The sequence below is a fragment of the Schistosoma haematobium genome, chromosome ZW (assembly GCF_000699445.3).
Source record: "Schistosoma haematobium chromosome ZW, whole genome shotgun sequence".
Taxonomy (NCBI): Eukaryota; Metazoa; Platyhelminthes; class Trematoda; order Strigeidida; family Schistosomatidae; genus Schistosoma; species Schistosoma haematobium.
In genome coordinates, this window is record NC_067195.1 from 47,362,061 (window position 1) to 47,385,314 (window position 23,254).

The window sequence follows — 23,254 nt, forward strand, 5'->3', positions numbered from 1 at the left end:
TAGAACCAGGCACATATATGCATCGGTCCAAGGTGTTATACCGCATTAACACAGCAAGATGAACACCGGATTCACAGCAGTGGTTAGGTCAAAGGTGGTAATATATAAGAGAAAGATTGCATATAGAGATATAGTACAGGAAGAAAGAATTGGTTCGTAGAAAGAAAGATATGAAGTGATTTTAATCTCTTAGTTTAAGGGAAGACAGAGAGTGTATACACCTACGCCATTGTGATCGATTCTGAGCCATGTCACCAAGAGTCTCCAACCATTGGTTACGAAAGTCACGCGGACCCCAACCAAGTAGTCTGCATCTACCAACATGGATCAGACTAAAAGTTAGTGTCTTCAAGCACTGATGCCACGTTTTGGTTTGGTCGCCCATAACTTTCTCCCAACCATCTCCAATACCGGATAGCATTGCACGTCGTGGTAGTCGGTGTTCAGGCATACGTAACACGTGGCCCAACCATCTCAATCGATGAAGATTCATAACCTCATCAACTGATTTACCATCATTTCCTAATACCCTGCGTCTAACCTCACTATTACTTACCCGGTGATCCCAGCAGATGCCAGAAATATTTCTAAGGCATCTGTGGTCAAATACTAGCAACTTACTAGTATCTTCTACTCTTAATGGCCCGTTTGGGATTAACTATAGCCTACTGAACTTCAGCTGGTGTCGGGGACCTACTTCAATGTTCCATTCACGCTGTCTGGGAATGGTGGGTAGTTGCAGAGTAACTGAAGGCTGGCTGAACTGCTCCTTAAAGGGTTCCACCCATCGTTATAAACGTCTGGACTGGGTGCAGATAAGTGTCCTCTTCTTCCGAGATAGTCTCACTTACATTTGAATTATTAATTCTAGTTTCTTTTATCAGTGTGTAGAGCTGCCTTGTGTTCCCTATAGCCGCCGCCTTTTCCATCTCTTTTGCTTTCGTTGCCCACCACTGCTCACGGTCGTTCCTTAGACTTTTGCTTAACCTAGATCTGATTCGTTTACGCTCTTCATCGTGTTCAGAGCATGATGGGATGAGTTTACGAGGATCCATCAGTGCAATAGATCTTGAAGAAATCCACTGGTTCTTTGTAACCCTGTGGTTTAAATCACTGATAGATATCACTGCTGTTTCCACAGCTGTTTGTATGGCTTTCCAAGCAACAACTGGGTCAACCTCGTCTTCAGAACTACCTAATCGTGACCTCAGTTGTTCCTGGGACCTGTTTTTGGTTTCCTCGCTACTCAGTTCAGTTCTAATGGGTCTTTTTACTGTGGCTTTTTTGCGTCCAGTGAGGCGCAAGCAGATGCGTGCCCGCATTAGGGCATGGTCGGAGTCCAAGCAGGTACTTTAGAATCAGCGACGATCTTCTACCGACTCTCCAACGATGACTGATGGCAATATGGTCTATTTGAGTCCATCGTTGGTTTGGTGTAGGGGGTCTCCATGTTAGACGATATCTCTCCTTATGCTTAAAATTTGTGCTTGCTAAAAATAAGCGATTGTCTGAGCACAGTTGCAGCAGACGGTCACCATTATCTGTTCACTGTGCCGGAATGCTAAAATATCCACCTAAATGCCTTTCTGTTTGGTTTAAGCTACCTATCTGAGCATTAAAGTCACCCCTATGAGTACTATGTCTGAGCGTTTAGCTTACTGAAGAAGTTCAGAAAGCTTTCTGTAAAATTCATCTTTCACATCATCTGAGCTGCAGTCAGTGGGAGCGTAGGCAGAAACGACGAAAAGGCAACGACGTGTATCCCTATCCTTCCGAGTTCTTACAGAGCCGTTTAACCGAACAGCACATAGACGACTGTTGACGGGGATCCACTCTAGCAGTGCTTGTTCCGCCCTCATGCTTAGTGCTATGCCTACACCTCCCAGTCCACGAGAACTGGTTATCAGGTCACCAGATACACGGGGGGTGTATCTCGTTGGCTCTCCGTTTTGCCAAGGTGAGGTAAAGTGAATGACCACACTGGAATCCTGTATGCGTGTTTCGGAGACACAGCATACATCAATGGAAAGAGACTCTAGGGTTTTAGTCAAGGAAGCCTGTTGACCGATTTGACATAATGTGCGTACGTTGAAGGCTCCAATGTGTAGTTTAGAGCGAGGTTTCAGTAGACCTGGGACAGGGTTTTGCGCACTAGAATCGTTGACTATGGTGACACTTGAGAAGGAAGTCAAGTGCGGAAGTTTGTAGTTGAAAGTCGATGTAGGAGGAATAATAGGAAGTGAAAACGGAGGCTGATTATGAATACAGTAGTCTTGAGTGCTGTTAGAGGTATGAGGGCGGTTATCACTTCCCAGTCGCCCACACCGTGGAAGGGTTGTCCTGGAGGTACCTGAAAAGGAAATTGGATTAGAGGTGGTCTTAGTGACCTGAGAGCGTGGCCGCAGTGCCCAAGGGACAACTGCTTGAGGTCGGTCACACATGACCTCTATGTGAGTAATTTCCGTGTTAGCTCCGTAATTGTTGAGACCTTACCGTCGGAGACAGATATCCGTGTGATAAAGCGATGTGTGCATTTCTAGGGTCGACCTTTTCTAACCCCACCCCTCCTTGTGGGAAGGCAGCATCGCTGTCATGCTGGTTGTCTGAAGGAAACACCTTACTGCTGTCACACCTCTGTACAGTCAGCAGTACGACTTCGCCTTCGGACCTTGAGTTTGTTGCTTTGGTCTTACTGTTCTTCAACCGACCTGTCTGACACGATAGGACGTTGAGGGACGGTTGTTCCAGCCAGTATAGGTTGGATGCTTCACGATAGGCAATTTCGACCACCACATCAAGGTAGCAACAACGGTCATCCAAGATCACTAGTAACTCAGGAATTAGTTCGGATGGTTTTCACTTCTGATCATTTATTTTCCTAAGAAAGAGCAAAGCACCCTTGCGATGACCAAAGGGGAATCAGGTTGTCCTACTCACTGTATATTATCTTAACTTCCATCAGTATGTGACGCATAAGCGGAGCTTCGTTACACCAAACGAGATAAAACCATTCAAATTTCAAGGATGATATGCCTATTCTTCGTTAGGTTCTGAAATATGGCAATATTCCACTGCGTCAGTCAGAGAATCTTGTCATAATGTCTGTAGTTGAAAATTGCATCAGAAAACATCCAACTAAACGTTCTTTACTTAAACAGTTATATCAGTGTGTGTGGTGGATTGTTACGTAATTTGTGCACGACAAGTGCTTGTTATCTCTGTTCAGTTTTCAGTTTTGCCGTAGAGATAATAATTTGCCCTTCTGATTCTCTTAGGACTGTTCTACTGAAGACTCATAAATGTGAAGTACATAAACATACTTGTTCGAACGTACGTACGAAATCCTGAACACATTTTTGGACAAAGAAGTGGTGTTTAGGATGCAACTTCAACTGCTGCTCATATCTGTTAGGTTCCGCTTTGTTTACATGTGTACGCTGTTTTAGTTGTCAATGTTCCCGTGATTCTTTTCTGTGTCAACATGTTTTTGTTAAACTATATTTGCTGTACCGTAATTGAAATCCTATTTATGTTGACCAAAAATTTCTCACCAGCCTTATTTCTCAAGAAAGATGCTTCACTTTTAAAAGAGAAATAACATTATTACCAAATTGAAAGTTCAGTCTTTTATTCTTCCCGAGAATCTATGTAAATCAACACTTAATATCATTATAAGTATGTATTTCAAGTTATAACTTTGCTTCATTGGTTAATTATTTGCTTACTTTCTCAGTCTCAGTAATTTCTTCACATCTGTCAAGAGGATTAACTAATTATCTGTCTTAGATGTAGAGTTTTAGGCAAGGGGACCGAATCAGTTATTGTTATTGTTGGACATTTTTCAATATGTAGTTTTGATTGACACAAGTAATCGGCAGAAAACTTCCACTTGGTCAAAACCGGATGTCACATTTGCCATGTACAAAGCTACTGACTTAACTTAGTCTTTTTTGTTGTATAAAATGAGCTTTCTGACTGAGGTATGTGACAAGTAGAAATCAGTGGCTGAATTCAGTAGTTATAGGTGCAGTCATTATCTATTTAGCTTTATGTTACAGATTATTTAATACTCAAACCAGTGAACTGTTGTCCCAAATTTTAAATGGTTATATGTCCAACGTGTCGGTTTTTTTGTTGAGATATTTCTTTTGATATATTTTGCTTTTTGTTGTTAATATGACTTTATGAATGTTTTTATTCGCATGTTGGATATCCTTGTATTGTAGTATGGGTTTAAAAGTGACTAAATATTTTATTTACTTTTCAGGCTGTTTTGCGCGTAATGAGGCTACATTTACGCAGAATGGAAATGATATTGGCAGGAACTGCTGTCATTTACAACTTAACTCGGAGTGAACAAAGCAATCAGTTACCTATAGATCTACTAAATCGTGCAGTACGTATGACTTTAACGGCAATGGAAAAGTTCCCAGACAATAGACAGTTGCAAAAGAATTGCTTTTTAACATTATGCAGTGACACTGTACTTTATCGTGCTGTAAGTAAAGAAATATGTTCATCTGTCCTGCAGCGATTGTAGTTTTGCTGTTTTCCGAATTGATATGTAAGCTATTATATGTTGTTTTGGTTGGTCAGTTTTCAACTGAATTTAGCATGTTGACTAATTAATACATGCATAATGAAAAAGATATCAGTGAGGAAATCTCGTAACAAGCTATTTGAGTCCCACTTTTTATCTACAGTTCTGGATGAGATTGATTTTATGTACATAAAATTGGTTTGTCTAACAACAAGCTCCTTGTATGATTCTTCTTGGTTACGTGAATACAATAGTTTTATACTTTTCCAGTATGAATTAACATTTTTAGTGTTGCCTTTTGACTGGACTTTTATACTGGCTAAACTTGACAACTGAGTAGTCACAAGGTAATGATTGGTACAGTCATCTTGAAATTACTCATTAGCTAATAGTAATTTTGTAGTTCTTATCTCATAGGCTTGCGTCACACAATTTACTATTATATCTTGTAGTAAAACTTCGCAAATGGGTTCAAACTTTTGAACATAAATTTGCTAACCGTTCACTAAAAGAAAGTTTGTAGAAACCTTGATCTCATACATACGAATACCGAAAACGACGCTTTGAAAACAATTAGTTTTTGAAAGCCTAAGTGAATTGCATAACCTCATAGATTCTGAACTCCAGATACCGTTGGTGAACGTTTATATGTCACACGAATATGATTAAAATGCAAAAATATTGAAATGCTTCTAGCCTGGAGATCCTTTGAAAAAAAGGAGTGACATGGCTCAAAATCGTTTGCAATGGCGCAGATGCATCCACTCTTTGTGTTCTCCCAAATTTTGATCTCCTTATTCCTCTTTGTCTCTTTTTTTCCTCCTCTCAAACTTATTTCACTGTATTATACTCTTTAAGTAACATCTCCAAACCCTAGTCTTTCCGATTACTGCTTATACTCTTATTACCTCTACCACTACGGGATTTGAATCGACCACTGCATCTCTATGCTAATGTGGTGTGGCAACTCGAACTGATGTACGTACGTACGAAGTTCTACGTTGTTACTGACTGACTGACTTGAAAAAAAAACCTACTAGTACAGCTCGTTTCTTAATTTACCCATATTTTCTGCAAATACTCTTGTGGTTTAGTTATGACGGTCACCTATTACCGATAAAAGTTTAGAAGGGGCGGTATTAAACCGTGTAGACTATCAAACTTACCTTCATTCATCTACTTTACCAAGTAAAATCTTTAGCTGTTTAGCAAAATAACGAGTTCCGTTACCTATATAATCGTGTGAACTTTTCAAGACAATCATATTTCGTTTACAATTATTTCATTTCGACCAATAGCCTTATTGTACATTATTCCATTTGATGTTGTCGGATGTAAATAAATATGTCACATTAACCATCTAGCGGGACATACGATTATATATATATATGATGTAGATATGTTATATCTGTTTATGTAGGGTAGTTACAGAATGAAATACTATTTTTTATCGCCATACTAAGGAGCTTTATGATAGTAACCCACATTTCTCCTCTTGCTTCAGGCGAAACTGCAGCTACTCTATTTGTATATAGGTTGCATTTGTATATTTCTTTTTACTATTATACTTAAATAAAAGTTACATGTATTTAATTGTATTCATTTTAGACCTTCAATTGTATACAATGTTGTGAACTGGTTTTTAACAACTTGCTGTCGTTTGATGATATTCATATGAAGCGTATGGGTGTAGCAATTATTTCTATACTAGCTGCAGAAGTAGGTTGTTTTTTAGATCAATATATAAGGTTTTTCATTGTTCCACTTCATATCCGACAGTGCCTTGATTGAATTCTGCTGTATTTTTTAGTCATTTATTAAAGTTTAAATATATTTTCTTCTATTCGCCAATAAAAAGCTTCATGACGTATTCAGTAGTCAGTATTTTATTGAAACAGGCACTGATAACATTGTTGAAATAGACAATGAAAGCTCCACAACTAAATCACCTAGCTCGGAGAATAACTCCACCAAAGCTATCCGAGTTGCGAATTCTTTCTTGTATTTCAGTAATCAGTTTTTTTATCTGATTTTTTAAATCACAGATATAGTTTCCCATAACTCGTTTATACTGTGGCCAATTGTTTTTTACTGTCAGTGTTTTACATTGATTCGTTTCATTGTTATCAACTCTTCTAACTGAAGAAAAATAATGATATATCCACTAACTAATTTGCTAAGTCTATGTATATGCTTACTGTAAATGTTATCATCATTATAATTTCAGCATAAATTTTGTCATCAGAAATCATGTGGGAAGTGTTTTGTAGTTTGATGGAAATTTGATAACAATCACTATTTGTTCAACAATGGATTTATAATGTAGATCAGATTGTTTTCAAAGATATTCATGAATAATATAAAAAACTAATTTTCCAATCTCGATATTCCAAAAATTAAGCTGAAGTACGCAGCACACACAATTACTTGGGCACTGTTACTGTGAGGTACTTATCACTTATGGATCAAACTGCGAAATAGAATGCTGGTTTATCTATCACTGGATTAAATAATAATTTTATTTGGAAACAAATCTGTTTTCGATTAGTCGTTTTCATCTAATATACCTAATTAACTGACTTATACGGTTGAGGTTCAACGAAACGAGCTTTTCTACTGCTAGCTGGTGTTAAAATATCATATTGACAATGCTGAAACATCTGTACGAAGATAAATGCTAACACAATCTGTCGTCGTTTCTTGGTAAACGAGCACTGTGAAATCAGAAAAGTTACCAATTAATATTTGTTAATCAAAATGTTGATCTCGCTGCTTAGTTGTTTATGGGGCATCGCTTTCAAATTAAAGCAGTTAGTGCTTCCTTCTGATCGGGATGAAAATATCGACACACTGCACACCTAGCTGATGAGTACGAGGTAGGATGAAGTGAAGTGGTTCTAATCTTGGTCACTATCGATCGAACAGTTTAACGTTTTTTCTTTTAATTAGATTTTACCTCCTAAAATAAAATAGTTAACTAGCTGGTAGAATACTTAATCGAAACACCGTGTAAAATTCACAGTGGTAGATGTATTGATTCTATAACCATATTCAGTTTTCTTTGTTTAAGCCATCATCTATTTGTATTATGTGAGAAATATGTTGTTGGCTATATCACAGTAGGTGAAGTAAGTGTGGATTTTTGTATTGATGACTCTTAATCAAGTGTTCAAACTATAGTTTCAGTTCAAGTAACCAAGATTGTTGAATTTTTGTTTAATTAAGTGGATGCTACTATGACAGCTAGTTCATGTAAAAAAAATCTCTTTATTTATGATGCGGAAAACGTTTCTAGATTTCAACATCTGGTCTATCAGACTTGGCAAAAGACCCTAGAAGAATTGAATGTTTTCTGAGTTATGTTGCCGACAAATGCCTCTTAGTGTCAGATGTCCCAGATCTTGGTTCAGCCTTACGAAGTTATATGCCACAGTTACGCCTACGCACTGTAGGAGCACCAATCTTTGATACTACATTAAGATTCACTTTATCCGCTTTATGGAATCTCACTGATGAATGTCCAGAAGCTTGCTTAAGATTTGTTCGTCAGGGTGGTCTAATCATATATGAAAAGGTCCTTAAAGTAAGTTAATATTCTTTTTATTTTATTTCCTATGGGTTGTGATTTTATCTCAACAAGTAGTAGTCATAATTCGACTAGAGAAGTTTCAGAGGTTGTTGATGTAGCTTATTTGAATAAAAGTTTCCTTTTGAAATTAATTCCGCTACTTGACAATACTTTCGTGGTGAATTATGATTGCAGTAGTAGTTGCGCTGTATTTATTATTATTATTATTATTATTATTATTATTATTATTATTATTATTATTATTATTATTATTATTAATGGAAGCTTTTGAGTGACATCCGTACCTTACCAATGTGTGATGTTATTTTAAGAACTGGGTACAGACCTTATCCTACCTTGATGTTGATTGTTTTTATACTTTTTATTTGGTTTCTTTCATGTTTAGCATTGATTAGATTACAACTGGATCATTTAAATCTATCACACAATACATTTGTCTATCTTACTGCACCCCTTTTACTTTCAAATATCTCCTTTAGGACAGTCAATGTTTAAGTATTGAATGTACTGTCATTATATTATTTGCATAAAACACCATAGACAATGTAATGTTCAAGAGTTGGACATCTAATCAAATACTTTCCGTGTCTACCTAAGACTTATGTTTTTCTAGAATGTCACAGTGTTCGTTAATCGGACACTGGTTCATTTAATTGATTTTGATGGAGGTGGATGATTCGGTCGTGGAACTTTCATCGTTATTCTAGACATCATCAGCACATACTTCGGGTAGAAGTGTAGTGTTCGAACTTATCCACATATGGCTCACAGCTATTCCTGTAGACCTCGATCTTGATTGGTTATTGTTTACCTTTAACCTATCATTGTTTTCTTTATTTTGATTGTATCTCCAATTGATTTGATTTTCGGTCCTATATTTGTCCATAATTTTCCTGATTGGTCGATAAATTGGATCGATTTCAATGTGTTTGTTGACCGCTGATTGACCCGAGTGTCAAGCTTCTAAAAATTCTCTGGTGATTTAGAATTGCCTCTATCCAAGATCTCAACATTTTCCCAGTCGAATGTGTGTCCACAGTTGTCCACATACATTGATAAAAACGAGGATATGTCATGGCGCTTGATTGCTATTTGATGTTCGTGTGGGCAAAGATGAAGAGGGCGTCCGTTTTGTCCGATGTAGTGTTTTTCGCAGTTGGAACAATTTATTTTGTAGATGATGCTCCATCTCATTTGTTTGATTTTGAACTATATTTTCTATCTAAGGCCTAGGGATATTGCTTAGGTAATCAAACCAAAGTAAATAAAATGAAATTCACACTTCTAATCCATTGGTTGAAATTAGTTTTTTTTTAATCACTCAGGCATCTATGAATTACTCGGGTGTTACATTGATTATCATTATTATTTGCTAGTTTCATCAATTCTAATTGTTCGTCAAAAAGTATATATATATATATATATATATATATATATACAACTGAGCCTATGGTAATCCTGTTTCGTGAGAATTGAAGTTATATTGTGATGTATGCTACTGATTTCAACAGATATAAGTTATATGTATCACCAATCGAAAGTGAAATGCACGGAGGCAGAAGGTTAAGAAGATCGATGAAAAGGGGACAAGAACAGAGAATGATTGGTGTGGAGAAGAAGAAACAACTAAGTCCGGGACAATTGATTGACATTTTGCAAATGAATTATTTACTGTATGATTCTCAGATTTTACTAAGATGATCTGTAATTTTGTATTCAAATACATTCAATTGTCCTCACTACAATATACGTTTAATGCTTGATTTCGAATACAGTAATTGATAACGGTTCATCGACCATTTAATTTCAAACTTCTTTTTGATGAATTTTAACGTTTAAATTTGTATTTATGAATAATTAACTGCAATGTTCATATTTTTTTCACCATAAACGTTTCACCTTTTGCATCATATAATTCATTCGTATCTCTGTTTTTGTATCGTTTTGTTCATCGCAGCGATTTGCTGACCAAAGTGAAGAGACTAAAAATCATGTCTATACCAAGTGTCTGGGTCTACTTGTAAGTTTTTGTTCTATTGATTATGCTGTCTGTTGTCTATTTCATCTAGTCAATATTGATAATTGTTCATAAGTCCCTGTTCTAGTTCAATTAGTCAACACTTAATATAGTTCAAGTTATTTGGTCGGTTTGTATAACAGTATTTACTATTCAGCGGATAATTACTAAACAGTTGTTTCATTTTAATCTAAATAATTTGTTTGGATACCTCTTGGAATAGTAATAAGATGGAAATCTTACTCTTAAATTTATCTATCAGTTTCCAGTACTTCTGGAGGTGTGCTGGCGGTTATCGATTTCCAGTCGCCCGGAGCCTGAAAGAATACTTCATCTTGAGGTATTTGAAAAGGAGGCTAGATCAGTATTGGTCTTGGGGATCTGAGAGCGTGACTACAGAACTCAAGAAGCAACTACTTCAGCCTTTTCCCATGGTGTTTGTACGAGTATTTCTGGATATCCTGTTTCCGTACTTTAAAGGCCTTTTGGCCAGCGAAGGAAATTCATGGGTCGAGTCAAGGCGTTCTATTTGTAGGGTTGATTATTTCTAACCTTTTCCTTTGGTTGTGGGAAGGCAGCACCACTGTAAATGCTGATTTTCTGAGGACAACACCTTACTGCCATCAAACCCTAGTACAGTCAGCAATACGATTTCACCATCAAACCTTAAGTTGGTAATTTTAGTTTTACTGCTCTCCAATCGGCCTGTTCGGGATTGAAGGACTTAAAAGAACAAGTATTCTGGCCAATATAGCCGGATTATATCTTAACAAAATGTAAATCCAACTACCACATCAAGGTAGCTGCCACAATCATTATATATATATATATATATATATATATATATATATATATATATATATATATATATATATATCTTGCTTAATATCAGGAAAATAAAACTACTTGTATCTCAGAAATCCCAGTAAAACCATCAGCTTAAACATGACTTTTTTATGTTTATTCAGTCCTAAGATTGATCATGGTATTGTGTTTGTGTCTATCCTGCCAAACTAGGTTGGAGTGTTAATTGACTTTTCAGGAAAGAGAAAAGCTCGAGTAAAGATTTTCGAGACTACTTCACTCGAAGAAGCAAATAATACATCTACTTAAGCTGGCTAATTTACATTGTGCACAGTATTTTTGCAGTTAGGTGTCAGGATACAATCAAAAAACGATTCGTTAGTAGTTTATTTAGTTGCCTCAGTTATGTATTTCAAGGGAACTATACTTCGTGAAGCAAACGGACACGTAACTAGTTTGCTTCCGCGCAGCTGCGCTAGGGACGTCCCTACCCGAAAACTTTATAACAGCGGGAAAGCACAGAAATAATGTGTACACTAATTTAGGGTGTAGATAAATAACATCTCAAGTGTATGTTATATACATCTATAGAATATACAAGTCAAGGACTTACTCACTTCACAGTACGGAGATAGGTATAGATGTTTGAGATTTAAAGTGTGCGTTACATGTATACACAGAGTGCGTAGACATATACACTTCATAGTACACATAGCTATCGATACGATTTGGATTTGCTACATTAGTTTGAAGCCCAGTAGCAGTCGTAAATGAATGCAGTAAGTACCTGCAAATCATGAGATTAAAAGTCATCTATTGGCGATGTCCTTTACGCTCATACCAAAAGCAAGTTTAGTGTTGATCGCCGTACACTAGTCACGGCACAGTTTATAATCATCGCTCTGGTTTGCACGAGACCTAATGGATCTTTTTAGAGATAATAAAGTTAGGTACCACTAGGAATAATTTATTTATCCAGTTCTGCCCAATTCATAAATCCTTACGATAAGTCTTTCAGGTAGTCCATATTTACGACAGTGTGGGACCAGTTTGATCTTCAGGTTCAGCAGGGTGGAGAACACTGTTTATATCGTATACGTGTCATGACCTTGGAACGCATAAAGTTAAAAAACTAAGACATAACAACCAGTCAGATGATAGCAATGGTCATTGTGGAAATATGAGTTAAAAAATGTCGTTGAAATTATTCTTTAAAAAGGGAACTGATGTGTAATAAAAAAGTTAGATAATCTGGGCTCTCCTTAACAGTAATAAAACAATAGAAACTTAAAATTAGTTATTCTTCAAGTGTAATATGAAATTGAACTAATGTCCATGGCTCTAAAATCCTGATTAATTTAGATGGAGTACTTAACCAATCTTTATTTTGGGACTGTTTTCAAGTATTTTTTTATTTGTAGGATTTTAATGTTTTTACACATAAATAATTTTTATTTTGATTACAGTTAGCAACTAATAACTTTTAATAAAAGTCCTCGTGCATTTTGTATTTTTCTTTTTTTTTGTAGAATAATGTAGCAGAAGTCGAGCAAACACGTGAATCGTTATTGAAAGAAAGTCTAATGAACTTCTTTTTGTAAGTTTTAGCGGTGAAACTCTACTTTATGGACGACCTTTCAATGAATTTTTAAGTGACCTTGAGGACATTAGCCAATCAGAAGAGAGTTAGTATAAAGTAGAAATATATTATAAAAGAGTAATGAATTACAATGGATATTCTTCTTTTACATTATTTAAGAACTTGTTGAGGTTTGATATAGGTTCAGAAGTTTTGAAATCATAGTGCATGCGGTATAAGAACTCGTCCATATGCCTCTATAATAATCGTCCTCTGGAGCCGTGGTAGGGTTTTAAAGAATACTTCAGCCTAGACCACATGCCCTCAATGTTGTTTGTATGGACCCCCCGTCGTTGGATCAAAGAAATGACGTTTGTACACCACAACATGATGCACAAAACCAAGTCTGGAGAGACATCTATACGCTTTCCAAACATCGGTATAGCCGCAGCTAATGTTACTGGAGACTTTATGATCCAATTTGCAACGATTATCATGGTTTGTCTTAGCCTTGGCCGTGACCGGGTAAAAAAGTGCCAGTTCGAGCAGATTTTTTTCTACAACATATAGTACAACGAAATACATTGTCATCGCGGCAGTCTGCACATCGTGCTGCGGTCATTTAATTGCCGCAGTCACAGACACAGGAACTTCCTAATAGTCCCATCTGCTGTAGTCTCTCAACGATCACCTATTCTCTAAAATCTGCTGTAAAACGATCGAATGTGAGCATCTCGCACTGAACTTAGCGCCATGACCTTGAAATTCCTTAAACGCTTCTGATTGGCTCGTCCATAAATTAGAGTCCTACCGTTTTAGCTTGTTTTTCATCAATATTTTATGTAGAATAATTTCATTTTATGAGTTGGAAAACCATCATGTAGACCCCATCCCTAACTTATATGTGTAAACTTTTGAAATGGACTTTCTTTTTGGGTTTTAGTCTTTTTACAAATTACACAGCTCGACAAAATAATGATGTGATCATAAATAATTGTTTTATGAGAATTACAGCCACGATAATTATCTGATTTTATACTTTGAGTTATTCAAATTTATAAATGGGAAAATCGTATACAATCTAATTGAATTGATATTACATTTTAGTGTGTTCACAAGAATTAACAGAATATTTTATTGGGAAATCAGCAAATAATTATCGACTCACAAATTCTGTATTTACGATCTAGAAACTGGCAAATTAAGTTAGAATATATGGTGTAGAAAATGTGTGTCGTCAATATTACTTCAATCAAATTGTATTTGTATTATAATTAGATCATCAAAAGTGAAAATGAGATATCATAGAATCGCTTTTGATTTTGAAGGCTATAATTGATTTCATAGCTTGTTCACATTTTGCGCAAATTCCACTGGAAGAGCTGGTAAGTAAATTAGGTTTATACACAACTGGTTTGAAATCGGAATTTCCCAACTTCTGTGGGTAAATCTACTGTTTCGACTCACTTTCGATAAACCCCGAGTATCCACTTTCAACCTATCATTTCTAAAGAACAAAGACTGATTTTGATTTCACTGGAGTTTTCACCCTTAATATCACTATATTTTGAGATTAAGAGTTGACTTACACCCTTGAACGTTCGGAACAATATTTGAGTTGGGGTCGCAGAAAGGATCTTTATGTTAACTTAATATCGATCAACACATGGTTGTTTCAGGAGTTTGAGACACTGTCAAACATGGCTTCACACTAAATCGGTGACGATATCTTTGTGTTTTCGTATTGTGTTATTTTGTAAGATTAAAGGTGATATTTATCTCAGTTGTGTTTTAGTCTGAACCATGTCCTTTAAATATATTGATCATTAATATAATCATATGGTTTTCTCTCTTATGTATTCACAACACCTATTTTGGCCTGAGATTATATACAATGTTTTCAGTGTTCACTAAATGTTTCGTATTCAGCACTTTCGGTCATTTTCAGATTATTTGGTGAAGTGATAAAAAAATTACATTACAATACAAGATCGAACATATTTAAGTGTAATTTTGATTAAAGACTTCATTTCAAACAAATTAATTATACACAGCCGTCTGATATGAGCATATTCCAATGGACCCCACGCCGACACAGTGGACGAGAAACATAAATATAATAAAACTTAGGGCTTAAAATTAAATCCTTAGTAAAAAAATAATCTTTAATATCCTGCACTCACCTGTTAAATAGACGGAAAAATGACCAAAAGTGATAGGTAAAACACAACGAATATCTTGTTGTTTGTACTTCGCTTCGCGATATCTCATTATATTAAGCTATCTTGAATTGAAAAAAAAATAATGTTCTTGCATTGTTAATCATATCGCAGTAATTATAATTATATTTGACTTCTTAAAGCTTATTGATTCCTGTCAAAGAGAAGACATATGAAACTCTTCTTCTTTCAAATGATTCAAAGTTATTATTTGATTGTGCAGTCATGCTCTGGTACGGCCGAGAGTGGGGAGAGTCAGCTCTTCCTCTCGAGATGCTCTCAAATGGCCACGTACATACAACCACTCCCAGGAAAATCCTATTCGCCGCCTCGCGGCGGGTGTGTTGTTTACAAAATTAAGAGGATGAAAAGCGAATGTCCAGTGCTTTAACCGGATTGGTGAACACGGAGAGTATCTAGGGGAGTTGGAAAATCCTGATCTCAAACCACTGGTGCATATGGGCTCCAGGATCCTAAGAGAACAAATAGCGTAAGAACCAATCATTGATCACCGGGTACTACTGACTGCATTTGCTGACGTTGCTCCAGTGCCTTGTGGATTAGACCTTTAGGTCAAAGGCTCCGGGTGTGATCCCTTAATAAGACTGCCTGCTCCGGTTTGTGCACCCGGCCAGTATCCCAGCCTTCGCACAAATCGAATGATTTGTATGGCGCATATCTATTTGGTGCCTCCTTGTACCAATGTTTATGTGTTTAAATAGATAAATATGTATTTTCAGGAACTTTCCACAAGAAAGTATTCATCACTTGAAGGAAACTTATAAACCCTGTCTTTTTTTCGAATAAACATTATCATGTTTTGCTATCATAGACATCCCTATGATGTTCTTATTATTACCGAGTTAAGGATGTTGAATTTTTAGTTAGCCAGTTTCAAAAGCGAAAGTCGTTCATTTCCTTTAAATGTCACATTTTTTATTTGGAATTATGATTATAATTCCCTTTGTTATTTCATCTACTAATTAATGTTTTTTAAATGAGATATATTTTTTAAATGCAGCAAAATGCTTAGACATCCTTGTATCCAGATAAGTTATTTTGCTGCTGGTATTATTGCGCATCTGTCATGTTTAAAAGATGAGATATGGTTGCGTAATATTCAGTCAAGTCGTGAAAGTTATGTGAAATTATTGGTAAGGTTGGTTGTATTTTTCGTTATTTTTTTGATTGTTTCCGTGTATAAGTGGGATTTATTACTGAAATTTAGAATGTTCTGTTTTCATCTTAATACAGAAAATGAAATTAATGTTAAATCATGATAATATACGCAGTAAAAGCCATTGTAACTTGTTTGTGTTTATAGATACTGGTGTATGGGTCGATCCAATTTGATGATTCAACTAATAGCGAGTAATTCAAGCAATTCTAAAGAATGTTTGTTACTATGGTCTTTTGAGTATATAGAAAGGAAGATACTGCCCACAAGTTATTATTAGTTACATTTTTCTGTCATCAAACAGTAGTATTTATTTCCGCAGAAATTCCTCACTCAGTCAAACGCAACGTAGAGCCTGGTACATGTGTACATCGGTTCAAGTTCTCATACCCCAATAACACACGAAAATGGAATTGCTAAGGCACATTCCTGAGTAGTAGTGGATGAAAAGATTGGGCATGAAAGATAAGATTTGAGGAAATATAAGTTACTAAAATCAGAAAAATTATGAAGAATTGCGAAACTTAAAATGTGAAAGAAGAAAACGAGTGAATGCACCTGGTCTATTAGAAACGATTCCGAACCATATCACCCAAAGTCTCCAGCCACTGATAAGCTGAACTTGTTAACGAGACTCCGTTCCATTGCTAATGACTTTATGGACTTGTGCCATGTTTTGGTTCAGCCCTCCCCCCTTAGTTACGGAAAGTTTACATGTCTCTGTATGGTTTTAACTGAATCGTTGTAATTCTCACAGGCTTTTCCTTTCCTCTTTCTAAAGCAGTTGTTTTCCTCCATAAAAGATTATCATACGTATTTGTAGTGTACACATTACTTTTTTCTGGAATTTAGTTTTTATTTATTTATTCCAGGGTCAAGCTGTTTGTAATTGGCAACCGCCACATTCTGAGATGGTCGCTTATCGCTCTTTTGAACCGTTTGGTCTGTTAGTTTTGCATCCAGAAAGTCGTTTAGAGATACATTTGTGGGCTGTTTGGGCTATACATCATATATTAACCAGAAAAGGTTTGTTTTGTTTTATTTTTTATTCGTAAATTTAAATTTATCTGACTTCATTTTAATTTCTTATGGATCAATATCTTAGTGTTTATAGCACAATTAGCTCTCAGTCAGTAGGTTTTATGTTTAAGATCGCTGGACACTTTCAATTTGGACAGCCAGGTGCTAACATCAACCCTCACAAACAAATAATTTAGCTCAAAAACGAGTAGATAAACCAGTAATTGGTAAATAACGTAAATGTGGCATCAGTTCGCGAAGTCAATGATTTTTGGATTAAACCGTATTAGTAGGTGCTGACTACGTGATTGAGGTCCGTGAGATCAGTGTTTGGAGATGGGTGACATGAATGAGATTCATTCTCTCTGTCTTCTTTTAGATCCTGAGTTCCCAAATTATCTTGTACTTCTTTATTCTAGAATCCCACTTCCTATATCTAATCTTTCCTATTACAAATGATACTGTCAGTACTTCCACTTCTCCGGGATTCTCCTTAACAATTTCATCTCACCGTGCTGATGTGTGGAAGCTCGAACTGCTGAATATGTGTATCAGTTTCTACGTTGTTTTTGAGAATACTGCAAAACCGTTCATTTTATATGTATATATACACCACAGGATTGATTGGTTACAAGTTTTCATGATTTATCGAATTTTTGTGTCTTTTTCGCTACTCGAATGCATGTAATACATTTTTTCATAAATAAAACGGAATGCTCTGCTAGATTTCAGTTCATTCGATTTTACTGATTTATTGTTAACAAAGGTTGAATAATTTTGTGGTACTTATAGCTATATTCTCCAATTAGTTTTTTTGCTTGTATTTGGTCAATTCAAATATCAAATGTCTGTTCCACGGTTTTCTCTTTACGTTTGAATTTTTTTTGTATATTTCGTCATCAAGTATATTAGCAGTTTTGCTTTTGTTCCCCTTTCTTTTCTAGAAACGCGTTATGTACCGGTTTTATGTGAATGTCAACCACTGCTATCATTTCTAAGATTAGTTGTTTCTTTTGATGAAGGAGTTTTATGCGCTCATAATTTACAACGACAATTATCTGATCAAGAGCCGCGTAGTATAAATACTGATTTCCATGACAATGATAATGTCCAGAATAATAACAATTATTGTGTGAAAAACAGTGATCCGATGAAGTATTTAACTACTTCATCTAATGTTATTCGTCCTCAACCTCCAAGTGTATATTCTCCTTCAACAGATTCTGATATTTTCTCAGAAGTACCTGCTTTATGTGAAGCAGCTGCCGGTGATTGTTTCATGTCAGAAAGTCAACAGACGCAATCTTCAAGACAGTCGTCAACAGTTACACATGTTGAACCTGTAGGACAAAGTGCAGAAGGTGTTGCAGCGTTTGTAGGACCTGATGAATCTCAACTTGCTTGTGCTAGACTTATCCGTAAAATGGCTTCAGAAATACTTGCGTCTGTTGATCGAACTTTACCAACATTACAGTCTACTTGTATTCATAATTATAACAATAACAGACATTGTGACCTGCCTGCATCTCATTGTTAGAAAAAAACGTAATATCATTTAGCGTTAGTAATCGGTTAACATCATTTTAATTTCCCACACTGAATTCGGTTTGACCATTATTATTGTGTCCATTATTATTTTGACACATCCACTAAATTATGTAACTAATCCATTGATCTATCATTGTATTTTCCACATGTTTAATTTTCAACATATTAATATTCATCATCACTGTTGAAGTTCAGTGCACATTGTTTACAATATGAACCAGTATATATATATAATCCATTAGTATTCATATCATAAGGGAAAAAAATAATCTATTTCACACCTTGATTGTCTTTCATGTAATTAAATTCACCCTGTTTATGTCACGGAAAAATAGGACATTATCGTCTATTCAATTATAACAACACGTGATTAGAACTGTTATTACATATTTACACATATAAATAATAATTACTGTTAATTAGACTAGTATTGATACCAATTTTGTTAATAATAATAGTACTTGTACACAGGTCTGTAGATTTATCTAAAACGAATTTTCTTATTGTCATGAGAAACTATTGTATTGTTCATATTCGATACATATTGTGTTGAATTACATGTGTAAATTTTGTTTGTTATTGTTAGATAATAATAATTATGCCTATTGTTATTATACTTGTTCACTTTATCATTGTTGTTTCTTTTTCTCTCTATGTAATATTTCCTCATTTTTTCGCACAAAATTTAATGTTTATTTTTCTTTAAATGAACTGTATTCTTAAGGCTTAATCTCATTTTTTGTAATGATTTAAATTGCATTTAAAGAGAGTCTGTTTTAAATTGCTGTTTATTTTATAGCTATATAGATTGGTTGAATAAAATGTATGATTCACCTTGGTAGATTAATTGACCTATACACATATACGATGATGTATGCTAATTTAAATGCGTATGTACATTGTTGAATGTACTCTAGATATTCTCTTGCATCGATATTGATTCTTTTTTCTTGTCCTTTGTGTATGCATGCTTATATATTTTCATGTAACTGTGGTTTTTCAATGTCGATATAATTTCATTATTAATTTATTATAATTGTTTTTGTGTTTAATTACTTCTTAATCAGTTTCTGATCGTATTTTAATCGAAAAAAACAAGGAAATTCCCTTGTTATAAATATTGTGTATTCAATGATTGCAAATGCAAACTAGCATACTTAGTCTGTGTGCGTTTGTTCATAATTGAACGTAATTTAACTAAACAATCAAAAAAATATCTTTATATGAAACTGTTTTGTTGATAATCTGGTATCTTACCATCCATCTTATTCATTTGTTAATACTCTTAACTCTTTCTTGACTTGTTATTCTTTTTCTGGTTGGTGTAAATGTTTTTAATGAAATAATCATGGTCGTATTTTTTTGACACAGAACTAGTATAATCATGCACACAATCGATGCATATATATATATTTAATGATTGGTCGGTGACATATATTATTTTTTGACTGCTTAAGCTTCTCTTGTTTCTAGTGAATATCGAATATTGTTTACCAAATGAAGCAAGCCATTCCATTTTCATAGAAAGCAGGGAACATGATAACTTGTGGTATGTTCTTGCAGTGAATACAGATCTACTATGCATTTGCTAGATTCATCAAACTTGTTATTTGTGAATGTGAAAAAGCAATCATTTATGAGTATGATATCTTTACTATTGAGACAAGGAATATAATTGTGAAGAGGATAATATTTTGATGGGAGTTGTTCATGTTCGAAAAGTGGTTTCGTTCTCCATTTCAGCCGATATTATTCTTATGTTTCCAGTGATTATTGATCATCTACCTTTCAATTAACAGGCTAATACAATTAAGCTTGAATTGTAGTGATGTAGCGAGTTCGAAATGTAATGAATAATTGTAAAATCTTGATTCTGTTATCATAACTAAGAGATATAATGTGATATTTCTCGAACTGCGTTTAAGTCCTTCTAACTTTATTTTGTGCGTACATATCTTTGAGCTGTTCCTTTTCTTTTTAATGAGCCATTTGACCCTTAAAGCATTAGTTGGTGTTCTTGACAAAAATCTTCGTGACATAGAAACAAATTTGCTGAAAAGAATTGATAATTGTTAGATGTGACATGCATCGCTATTTGTTTTATATGAGGTTGTCAGTCACAGAAATGTATATTTCGCGTTCCTCGTATTATGAATTCAATATGATTTCGCATTCTTTGTGGTTGGATTAAGACGATTCATTTTCTTAACTAGATTCCCATATATCTACCATGCTAATTTTTTCATGTTTTTGTATATGATTTGCATGTTGTGAATAAATTTAATATGTCCATATATATCAAAGTGTTTTTCTTTTCTCATCATTTGTTGATGTCAAACATGTCTGAAATTAAGTGATATTTGATTTCTAATTATTATTTTATATTCATGAGGTCACTCATATTGGAACTTTAAAATCTACATAATAAAGGGTTTTATGGTAACTTTCCAATTGTTCAACCAGTGCTTTCTTATGATAGATAACCTATTTTACCCAGAAGTTTTCCTGTCTTAGAAAACGGACGTAGTATTGTAGTTCTAACTCGTTTATTAGATATTTTCAGTTACTCTAGTACTTATTTCTGTTTATCAGAAGGGGTTTAGTGGAGATTTTAGTAATTTCAGTAGTTGAAATCATGAGTCAATTGAAGCTAGACCATCTGGAAGCACTGGACTGCTGTTTCGTCCTAGTATGTGACTTCTCAGCAGTGCGCATCCGCGATCCCGCCCCCGAGAGATTTCTGTTTAACGTAATTGTCGTGTTATCTATTAGTTGAATAATGCTAGTATAAATATAAACTACGTTGTGCGTCAATATTCGAAATTTACATACTAAGCAACACAAGGACTTTAGTAATGACGTTCTGGTTATAGTTGTGTCAATTTGTAAAGGGAGGTATAGTGGAAATCGATATGACGAACAAATTGTATCTGAGATATTTAAAGTAGCTGCATATTAGAGAGGACAAATAAGTGCATGGTACATCACTACGTAATATCATTTTTTTAATTAGGCTGAGATTTTGCGTTCTTTTTAACTTGATGAGATGAGTTAAACCGTCTTGCCAGATTTACAAGTAATTGCTATTTGGTATTATTCTTTTCCGCTCTTATTGACGTTTTCCCTAATTTCGAAAATGTTAGTCAGGTGGAACTTTCATAGGGGGCAGGTAAGTGGGGGTTACATTTTTAAAATCATCCTGTTATACAACAGTGAATATGGTACAAGCGTTGCTGTATCCAGATACTTCAAGAAAGCAGGCTAGTACAATAAGAAAAACCTTTAGGTAAAGTTAACTAGATAGATGAAAGATTCAACAACACCAGGGATTGGAATGCATCCGCCTTACGGATCCTATTATTTCGTGCTGTAGATTTTAGGATTTAATTCAGCTTGAAAACTTAAACTCGATAGTCTGGTTATCGTAAATTGCTTTGGTTAACTATAATCTTTTTCTGCCCTAAATTTGGTTGATTTCTGTGGTGTAGCAAATCCGTGAGGGATCTAATTGTACTGTCTTGATAAGGTTTGGGGGTTCCATTTTAGATCTTAAGTTTTCTTAGTTTGTAATATTGACCTTTCATAATAATCGATTGTGCGTATGCTTTATTTTTAGTTGCTGATTCTTTCAATACTATAGTTGTGATATGTCAACTTAGTCCGGTTTTAGAGATTGTGTAGATGTACGGAACTCACCCCTTTTTCATATATCGCATCATAGTTTGGCATATATATATTCCGACCGTTGATGCTACCTTGACGTGCTGGTCGGGCTTGTCCATTATGATGAACCGATCCGACTATACTGGCTGGAACATTCGTTCCTCAAGGTCCTACTATGTCAGGCAGATTTGTTGAAGAACGGCAAGACTAAAAGCAGCACGGAAATTACTCACATAAGATGCGTGTGGTTTATTGGGTATCGGTGTACAGATCTAAACTAACAACGACTTGTTTTAGGCAGTATCGGATAACATTACTAACCATCGTAATGAGTAACTTTTAGCCTGTTTATATGAACTTATACGTGATCAATGCGTCGTGCTTCTCTGGTGTTATAATAATAAGATGCTATGAATTAAGGTTGCTTACTAAAATTATTTACTGCTATTTCCTATATTTTGGAATACCAATATATATACATTTAACATCATTTTGATTATGCAGTAAAACAAAATATATTTCAACGTAATTCGCATATTTCTGATTAATATACAAAGATATTACTATTGAGGTTTTAATATGATATTAGATAAGTTATTTTTGAATTTTGTGCCAAAAAGAAATCTTTAGTATAATTTGTAGGAAGATAATTCTCATTGTATATTGAGAGAGTTATTAATATCATAACTGGATGACTGATATAGTTCGATGCAAGAAAGTAGGCAAAGGCTATAAATATAGGCTTGTTAGGTCCCCGAAATAGATCAAAACCTAAGTCTGAATACGCTAAGCTTTACTCATATTGATCAATATTCACATTTGAATATATATTGAACTGGGGTAGTTGTTAGCGGGATATAGACTAGATTAAAGTACGTTCCGTGCAGGATTGTGTTCGAACACAGTGATTGATTATTTCCCGACCAATCAGCGCTAGTGGAGACTTGGAGAAGACTCTAGAATCTTCTTATGTAAAAATTATAAATATACTAACGTTTTTCTTATTGTGATTCCTACTTCCTTTCAACCTTGTTATTTGGAATATAATTACGTTTCTGTTTAACCATGTTCTGATTTGGGTACTTGTCAAGTGAAGTA

At 34.9% G+C, this 23,254-nt stretch overlaps 1 protein-coding gene across 1 annotated transcript in view; it reads left to right on the forward strand.

The window, feature by feature from the left end:
- ZYG11B (Protein zyg-11 B) overlaps positions 1-21,655 on the forward strand; it is a 33,285-nt gene extending 11,630 nt beyond the window's left edge. The window contains exons 5-12 of the mRNA XM_012944966.3: positions 4,268-4,498; positions 6,149-6,259; positions 7,836-8,123; positions 10,087-10,149; positions 12,480-12,547; positions 15,770-15,902; positions 16,798-16,951; positions 17,890-21,655. Coding sequence (XP_012800420.3) covers positions 4,268-4,498; positions 6,149-6,259; positions 7,836-8,123; positions 10,087-10,149; positions 12,480-12,547; positions 15,770-15,902; positions 16,798-16,951; positions 17,890-18,482 — 1,641 coding nt within the window. The 3' untranslated portion in view covers positions 18,483-21,655. The remainder of the gene's footprint in view (positions 1-4,267; positions 4,499-6,148; positions 6,260-7,835; positions 8,124-10,086; positions 10,150-12,479; positions 12,548-15,769; positions 15,903-16,797; positions 16,952-17,889) is intronic.
- The last annotated feature ends 1,599 nt before the right edge of the window (positions 21,656-23,254 follow it).